Raw genomic sequence first — 8,866 nt, 5'->3', positions numbered from 1 at the left:
GAAAGACACAACTTTCACAACAACACTTCTCTCATATTTCTAACATTGTGAAAATTAACAATAGAAAAGTCACGGTCCCTGTGGTCCAAACCCTTACTCCTAGTTTTCGCCTTATAAACACCAAACCAAAGACAACTAAACAGGCGAGGAGAATAAACTGAACACAGTGCAGTGCCGTGCAAAGGTTTTCGGGGCCCCGAGTTAAAAAAAATTTACATGATATCTTTTTTTAAAAATAGTTCTATTTAAATTTGAATTATATAAAATATTTTTTTTGAAAAAACATATAAATATAACACTAAAAAGTTTTGATTTATTACCTAAACATTTTCTAATTTTTCTGCACCGGACTTTTATAAACTAAAAAATAAAATAATGATCAAAAGTAGAAATTAGTAATATAAAAACAAAAATACAAATTTTGGATTGAAATGTTGGTTGCTGTTAAAAAGCTAAATCTTAGTGTTTAAATTAAATACAATAAACTATATATTCAAAATATTATAATTTGTTAATCAAATTCTATAAATATATAAAATAAATCTAACTCATAACATATACCAAGATGAAAAATGTGGATCAAATATTTACAGTTAATTAGAAGTAGAATTTTTATAGTTTTACATAAAATATAGTAAAATTGATCATAAATTAGTTTTTTTAAACAGAAGTCGAATTTAGAATCAAATAATAATAAAAATCTAACTAAAAGAATACATTAACTACCATTTAAAAAAAATTGTAATTAGGGGTCTTTAAAATTTTACAAAATTTGGGAGTCTTAGGCAAATGCCTTTTTCATTAAGCTGTAAGCACGGTTCTGACACAGTGTACTGTAAATTATTATTATATATTGAAAAGAAGGCTTAATGCTTGACGATTAAGGTACTAAAAAGGTTTGAATTATATATATGCTTGGTTATCATTTTGAAAAAAATACAGGTCGAGTGTCCATAAGAAATTTTATTAGTAAGATACTAAACGGTATATTAAACCATATCCTTTATTTCGTGTGTGCGTATAAAGTAAAAACTGGTTTTTAAAATAATAGTATAAGATAGCTATATAAGTAATCATCAAATTACAGATATTTAACGTATATACCAGTATGAACAAAAAGTAGCATGTGGTTCAAAAAAAAAAAGAACAAAAGTAGCAGCAATCGCTTAAATCATAGAGATAGATGTATATATGTTTATTGAAATTAATTGTCCAAAGTGATAAACTGATAGCAAAGAGAAACGACGTTTGTGTCCAACATTAAGGCAAAACATGCGTCTGTATGGTTGGATGTTACAAGACGTTCCGTGGATTTTTAAAAAATCCGAGTTCTAATCTATTGCTAACCTAGATAAACACGGTGCGTAGCTACCAGGATTTTTCACATTCTTTCTCCAAAAAACGGTTACCTTTTTTTAACCATGCATATGTGGTCGGGTAGCACAAGGGGTTCCGTGGATCTTTAAGAGACTCGAATTCGAATCCGCTGCTAATCCAGATAAACACGGTGCATGGCCACCAGAGATTTTCACATTCTCTCCGAAGAAAAGTTCATCATTTTTTAACCACACATATGTGGTCCGGTGGCACACGAGATTCCGTGAATCTCTAAAAGATCTGAATTTGAATATGCTGCTAATCCAGATAAACACGTTGTGTGTAACCACCCGAATTTTTCACATTTTTTCTTCGAAGAAAGGTTCACCCCTTTTTTTAAGGCAAAAAGGAAAATAACGTTGGTATTCAACAACAACATTCGTGTTTATTCTATAACAAAAAAACAAAGAAAAAGAATAAAGAAACATCACTCCTGTTTGTATATAAAACTCTTCACCAAAAACATTAAAACAAGAGAAATTCTTGGGTTCACCCCCTAGGTGAACCTCTAGATTCACCAACCAATAGTGTTTGAGTATTTGATATTTGATATCTTTTAAAAAAGGAAACAAAATTGAATTTCCAAATAAGATTATATTTTTGAAATAAAACAATAAAAATACATAAAAATAGTTACAAAAAATAAATAAATAAATATTGATAAACTTTTAGCAAAATACTAAATCCTATACCCTAAATCCTAAACTCCAAACTCTAAATTATAAACCTTAAATCTTGGATAAACCGTAAACCATTAGAAAATTTTAAATTCTAAATCATACATTAAAAACTAAATTTTACTAACACTAAACCATTTAGGGTTTAGTGTTAGTAAAATTTAGTTTTTAATGTATGATTTAGGGTTTAAGATTTTCCAACGGTTTAGAGTTTATCCAAAGTTTAAGGTTTAACGTTTAGGGTTTAGGGTTTAGGATTTAGGGTATAGGGTTTAGTATTTTGCTGAAGATTTAACAATATTAATTAATTTATTTTTTGTAGCTATTTTTATGTATTTTTATTATTTTATTTTAAAAATATAATCTAATTTGGATATTCAATTTTATTTCCTTTTTTAAAAGATATCAAATATCAAATACTCAAACACTATTGGTTGGTGAACCTAAAGAATTTCTCTTAAAACAATACACCTAAATGAGTTAGGGCTGAGCTGTCAAGTTTGGATTATAAAAGCGAACGTAGGATGGGAGCCACTAACAAGTTGCAAGATAAGAAAAAATAAAGGTTAATTAGTTATCACGAAGATTAAAAAATTAAGATATCATTTGTTTAATTAAAAGTGTTTGTGAGACTCTTTAATTGTAGTTTACATATGAAGAAATTAAGCTTGGCAAAGCGTAGATCTGAGCCAGACGATAATGTTTTTTGGGGACAAATAAAGTTGGTTTCCCTATTTTCTAATATTATCTTCCACATGATCACACCAATACACACATAAACACATAGTATAGTAGTCCATAGTATGTGTATATATAAACATTTATTCTGCAAACCATTAACATAATTAAGGTTCATATTCTCTGGACAAAACCCTCAATCAGACAAAACAAGATTGAACATGGAAGATCAGTTTCCTAAATTGGAACCTCGCTTCATGCATGAAAAGCTCTTGTCTTCCGGATTATATGGGTTCTTGAGTTCCTCGACGCCACCGCAACTTCTCGGTGTTCCAATAATCTTGGAAGGCATGATATCTCCTACTCTTTCTTCGTCTCAAAGCTACATGGCGTCTCTTCATGAGCTCACATCTTCTATTCATCATCAACAATCTCCGGTAGCTTCTGTTCCTTGGAACTTTCTAGATTCTTTTCCTCAATCTCAACGTCCTGATGATATTCATCATCCTTCTAAACCCCCAAACCTTTCCTTGTTCCTCAAAGAACCAAAGCTTTTAGAACTTTCTCAATCCAATAGTAACATGATGCCTTACCATAACTATACCCCGAACTCTCTCCATCATGAGTCGGATCAAACCAGAAGCGATCAGTGGGTCGATATTAATAAAGCTCTTACAAACTATCCTTCAAAAGGGTTTGGAAACTATTGGCTAAGCACCACCAAGACTCAGCCTATGAAGCTTGCGTCAGGGACAAGAACAAGAAAAGTTGTGCAGACGACAACACCAACGAAGCTGTATAGAGGAGTGAGACAAAGACACTGGGGGAAATGGGTGGCGGAGATTAGGCTTCCAAGGAATAGAACTCGTGTTTGGCTCGGCACTTTTGATACCGCTGAGCAAGCCGCAATGGCTTACGATACTGCAGCTGATATCCTACGTGGCGAGTACGCACACCTCAACTTTCCCGACCAAAAACACCAGCTTAAGTCTGGTCCCTTGAGATGCATGATCGCCTCGCTTTTGGATTCGAAGATACAACAAATCTCCGCTTCCTCCCAAGTAATAAGTTCTGGTAACTCTCCTTCTCCTTCTTCTCCTAAAGTGGGAACATCGGAGCTCAAGAATAACATCAAGACGGAGTCGGGAGAAGTTGTGATGATGAAGAAACAGAAAATCAATAAGGAAGTGATGGAAGGAGATGGTGTACAACTGAGTAGAATGCCTTCATTGGATATGGATCTCATTTGGGATGCTCTCTCCCTTCCTTAATTCTTCCTGACTTCAAATTAATGTCACAAGCTTAATTTTTTTGTCAACAATGTCACAAGCTTAATTACTTCTATCTCTTCTTTTTATGTCAAAGAAAGAAATTCATATTTTGATGCCAAGATTCAAGATTGGTTCGCATTCGGGGTTGAACACATTGTATTTCTTCTCATTACCACATGATTAAGTGGTTCTCCTTCTTTTGTTTGCTAATTAAATGTTCTTTTCTATACGGTTAATAGTAACCATACAATAGAAAAAGTGTTTGTTTTTAAATGGGAAAATAGTCTCTGTCAAAAAAAAAAATAATAAATGAGAAAATATTTACTTTAAAAGTCTGTTGCACCAACTCCAACTTCAAAATCCAATATACTATAATATTTCCTACATTCTATATTAAACTATTTAAGCAAGCTCAAAGGTCAATATAGTAGTATAGGTCAGAGAAGAGTTGAAGGGAAAGTATGAGCTCCAAATTTTTTCTTCTTGGACTTCTTAAAGTTAAAACAACTATAATATATTTTTAACAAACAAAAAATTGTGTCATTTCCCTTCAATTTTAAACGGAATGTCTTATTTTGAAAGGAAAAGAAAAGTGAAATGTGTAAGAACATCTGATACATTGATAGAGGCTCTTGGTAAAGCTTTCAATTTTTTTAAAAAAATACAAACATAACAAAAAAATGAAGAAAGAGAATGAAATCAGTCTTTTTGTGGGAGAGAATCAGAGAGGAGAGTTTCTACCCATGTTATCATACAAATGGCTCTACCAATTTTGTAACACATACATCATGTTAAAAATAATTGCGAATTTGTAATATTATGTTTATTTTCTGATAAATTCACAAAGTGCTCTCACCAATAACGATGCTCAAAGGGTTATCACAAAAATAAAAAGGACAAAATATCACTAAAATGGAAAAGAGAAAGTATTCCGACCATTTATAATTAAAGAGAACCACAAAAGCGTCCCTGTTTTGTTCTGAAACGACACCGTTTATAGTACAATGTTTGAGACAAAAACTCTGTAAACAGATCTCATTCTCCAAGCAAAAACCAACATAGAGTTTGGCAGACATTGTACAAACTACAATGTGTTGCCCATACTGTATATTTGTGTTGCGTTATGCGAGTAAATTCATACCTTGTCGTTTCAACTTTCAAGCGCTATGTAGGTCCAATGACATAGACATAGCTTTTACCTGCCAAATTATACAAGATTCAACCACTTGTTAAGCCAACAAAGCCCTGAAAACATAAATTTAGCATTCTTTCGCCCCTCAAAAATGAACTAACCATTGTGGAAGAAGGGCTTGAAGAGTCGATAGGTTCCGATCTTCTAGCCTCCCAAAACCGACTTGTTTTATCTCCCAAAACCGATTTGCTCTGTTCCTTGGAAGAGAAACTGATATTCTCTCTTCCCTTCTGTACAGCTCTCAAACGACCTCTCAGCAAACCAACTTCACTCTCTATTTTCAGTCTCTCATAGTCAACAGCTGACATTGAGTTTCTGCGCATATTTGGAGACACGATCCTTCGTCCTTGTGGACACGCCGGTGGAAGTCCATAACTTGTACCTAAAACACTTTGTGATCTATCCAGTTTGAGATCCCGTACGACATGGTCCGAAGGAACATTCAGTTGCACTTTGTTATCTTCATCTTTCACCACATGGATATCATGTACACAGCAGCAATCAATGTCGTCGGAGTCCTCACCAACCTTCGTAGACTCAGCCACTGGTTCTGAAAGTAAAGTACTCTCTTCTCCTTCTTGCTGTTCTATAACAATCTCTGGATCTCGATCTACTTCATTCACCTTCATTTCCCCATCATTGGCAACCTCCCCTGGCTTTGGAGAATCGACATTTTCATAATCAAGAATACGACTGTCCATCTGATTAGTGAACATCTCAAATCCAGAAGAGTCATCCAATGATTCAGTTGGTTGTTTAGAATCTGGGGTGTTGGGAAGAGGTTGCTCAGTCTCAAGAAACATTTGCCTGTAGGTGTCAACTTCTTTCTCCAAGAAATGTTTCTCCCACTCCCTCCTCAGCAAAATCTCTTTGAGAATGCTCATCTCTTCCGCGTCAAAAGCTGACTTCTCTTCTATCATCCGCTGATACTGCCTTGCTTCCATCTCTATCGAAGCTTTCTCCTCTTGTAGCCGCAGTATCATACTTAAAGCCTCGTCCGCAGCAGTTGCGGCAGCATTTCTCTCTTTCTCCAGTTCAAGAGCTAATGCAGCATGAGAAGCTCGTTCTTCCGCAAGCACTTGTTCAATAGGCTTTTGTGTTAGATCCACAGGGGAAGTGGATGTACCCTCTCCCGCCCATGAAAGTGTCCTCTCTGGTTGCTTGTTCCCAGCACCACCATCTTCACACCCAATAGAACAAAGTGAGACACTTTTCTTTAACGGAACATCCTCCAAGTCTTTTCCACCATCTACATTTGTCACAACTAAGTATCAAAACCAAGATTCGACAAAAAAAAATTGCAAATAACAAACACTACTGACCTTTGGAGTTAACAAGAAGAGGATGGTTTTCCTCAGCATCGTTCAGATACTCCATGACGCTGGCAGGTGATTGCGGAGAGTGCTTACTTTGGCAACCATACGGCGACCTATGGAAGCTGAGACGCTTACTCTTAACTTTAAAACTTCCTTTCTTTAAACTCTGCGAGGTTAGAAGATCGAAACATGAAGCATTCTCAACCTCCGGAGTACTAAAGACCACCTCTTTCTCAAAGTCAACGTGTCTACTACGCTCTCCTTTTCTCTTCTTACCAAGACTCTCACCATCAGCTTCTTTATACAGAAGTGAATCAAAAGGTGTTGTACTTATCACGGATCTTTGCACAGAAGAGATCTTTTTCACAGGTAGGTTCACTAGAGTCTCTTGGAAACACTTGTTCTTATGCGGGGGGTCACTGAAAAGGCCATCACAAGGGCAGGGGAGGTTCAAACCGAATACACCGAGCAGCTTGGAGGTTAAATAAACGAGAGAAGAGGCGCAGAGTAGCGAGAAAGCTACAGAGAGATCAAGAAACGCTGCCACCAAACCCGAAAATGTCCAAGATTTTACGTCATGGCAACGCATTTTCTTTTCACCTGCAAGAAGACAAACTTACTCAGCAATTTGATAGAATCAATTAACATTTTGGATAAATACAAGATCTATCCCATTTGTTTAAACACATTTAAAATATAAAATCTTAAGAAATGCATATTACAATCTAGACTAATATATTAACACCTCAATGAATCGATCTTTCGTGATTTCAAGCAACTAAAAAAAAACAATTATTCACTTCAAATAAACAGGAAAACTGTCGATTCTATTGCATTTCAAGTTGTAACTACTGCGATTTTCCCGAGAGAGAAGAAAAAAAACTAGAGATAGAAATCGAGGAGGTAAGGAGTGTAATTTAACAACAATCAAACGAGAAACTCACCGAGTTTACAATCGTTCTCCAGAGAAACGCTTGCGACTCGATAAATCTGTAAAATCAAGAGAATAAATAAATGGAAACTCCCACAAAGAAGAAGAAGTTGCACAATGTAAACTCTTCCTCTTCCTCTTCCTCTTCCGTTTCTTTGCTATTCATTCAAAATTAAAATCAAAAAATCAAAAGTCCAAAACCTTTTTTATGACTTCCTTAATTTTCAAACTTCAATCAGCCTACGAGTGAGTTGATACGCCGTCGTTTACTCGCCGACCCCATTTTCTTGAGATTGGTGTTCTTTTCATTTATTGCTTTTCAAAATAGATTTTTACACGTACGCATCCACGAATCTGTGCGTGTATGTGTTACGCGGTTTGCCCCCAATAAAAGAAAAAGAAGTATGTGTGTTAAGCAATAAGCAAGTGCGTCGAAATACGTATACACTAATAAACATTTATATAGAAGATCCAATCTATAGAATGGGGAGATAAAAATGATAGTGTTGGTGTATAAGACGGAATATGGGCACCAAGCTAGTGATGTATTACTAGTACAAGAGACTCGAACCCAAATTGCTGAAACCAAGCCTATTACGTGGAGGTTATACCACTAGACAAAGGCAGTTTCTTGAAAATATGTGGCTCAAATGTTCACATAAATAAATCGGCCGGAAGCATAAGCTTGGTCCAACAACTGGCTATGACTAACGAATTGTGTTAGAGTGTAACCGGATGTTCAAAAAGGGATATTAGGGATTAAAAAAATAAGATTATTTGCCAAATAGAAAAAAAATGGAATAGTGGATGAAATGGAATAAAAACTGAAACTATTAATGAAATAATTCCATATATTTCATACATTCACGAAGGGTTATATATTCTTAAATAAAAAAAATAGATTTTATAAGAGATTTGGTTTTTTTTGTTTCATTAAAAAATGGAGTATGTAGAATCTTACATATTAAAATAGAAGTCATGACTTAAAAATTTGGACCATCACTTAAAATTTTTATTAAATGTATTTTATTAAAACTAATAATACATAGAATCTTTAAAATACTTTAATCATAATATCTTTTGATATCTTTTCATTTTAAATATAAGATATATTTATTTTAAAATTCTAACAAATATGTTTTAAAATATTTTTACAAGATCTTCATTTTCGAAATTATATTTAAATATTTTCACTATTTTTGAAATTAGTTTGAAATATTATTATACATTAATAAATTCAGTAATCGTTTATAAAATGAAAAATAAAAAATTCTGTAATATTTTATATATTATATAATCATAATCAATCATATTTAAAAAAAATATTATATTGAGCTAAATATAATAAAATTGTATTAAATTTATATATTTTATTTTCGTAAGTATAAAATATTTATGTTCAAAAATAAAATCTAATATGTTGG

The 8,866-nt window shown here is 33.7% G+C and overlaps 2 protein-coding genes across 3 annotated transcripts; one reads left to right on the top strand and one right to left on the bottom strand.

Annotated features, from left to right (window-relative positions):
- Positions 1 to 2,809: 2,809 nt before the first annotated feature.
- On the top strand, positions 2,810 to 4,146 carry LOC106340221 (ethylene-responsive transcription factor ERF062). Its single transcript, XM_013779100.1, is given in 1 exon segment — positions 2,810 to 4,146. A coding segment is annotated over 1 exon segment (1,194 nt). The 3' UTR covers positions 4,004 to 4,146.
- Positions 4,147 to 4,829: 683 nt separating this feature from the next.
- LOC106337325 lies at positions 4,830 to 7,731 on the bottom strand. Of its 2 annotated transcripts, none has more exons than XM_013776420.1 (5): positions 7,644 to 7,731; positions 7,456 to 7,501; positions 6,518 to 7,111; positions 5,297 to 6,444; positions 4,830 to 5,202 (listed from the first exon to the last, which is right to left on the bottom strand). In XM_013776420.1, exons 3-5 carry the CDS (start codon positions 7,098 to 7,100, stop codon positions 5,161 to 5,163), a joined length of 1,773 nt encoding a protein of 590 aa, XP_013631874.1. In that variant the 5' UTR covers positions 7,101 to 7,111; positions 7,456 to 7,501; positions 7,644 to 7,731; the 3' UTR covers positions 4,830 to 5,160. The 2 variants fall into 2 exon arrangements, with proteins under 2 accessions (XP_013631874.1, XP_013631873.1); XM_013776419.1 differs by lacking the exon at positions 7,644 to 7,731 and having other exon boundaries at positions 4,830 to 5,027; positions 5,150 to 5,202; positions 7,456 to 7,613.
- Between the last annotated feature and the right edge of the window lie 1,135 nt (positions 7,732 to 8,866).

This window comes from Brassica oleracea, chromosome C4 (assembly GCF_000695525.1).
Source record: "Brassica oleracea var. oleracea cultivar TO1000 chromosome C4, BOL, whole genome shotgun sequence".
NCBI lineage: Eukaryota > Viridiplantae > Streptophyta > Magnoliopsida > Brassicales > Brassicaceae > Brassica > Brassica oleracea.
This window is presented reverse-complemented; position numbering and strand designations above follow the sequence as displayed.

What these genes read in the sequence shown, in the direction of transcription:
- LOC106337325 (XM_013776420.1), bottom strand. Translation starts at nt 7,100, where the DNA reads ATGCGTTGCCATGACGTAAAATCTTGGACATTTTCGGGTTTGGTGGCA. An exon ending in TCTTCTTGTTAACTCCAAAG is followed by an intron (nt 6,445 to 6,517) that starts GTCAGTAGTGTT and finishes TGACAAATGTAG; the next exon opens with ATGGTGGAAAAGACTTGGAG. An exon ending in CAAGCCCTTCTTCCACAATG is followed by an intron (nt 5,203 to 5,296) that starts GTTAGTTCATTT and finishes ATAATTTGGCAG; the next exon opens with GTAAAAGCTATGTCTATGTC.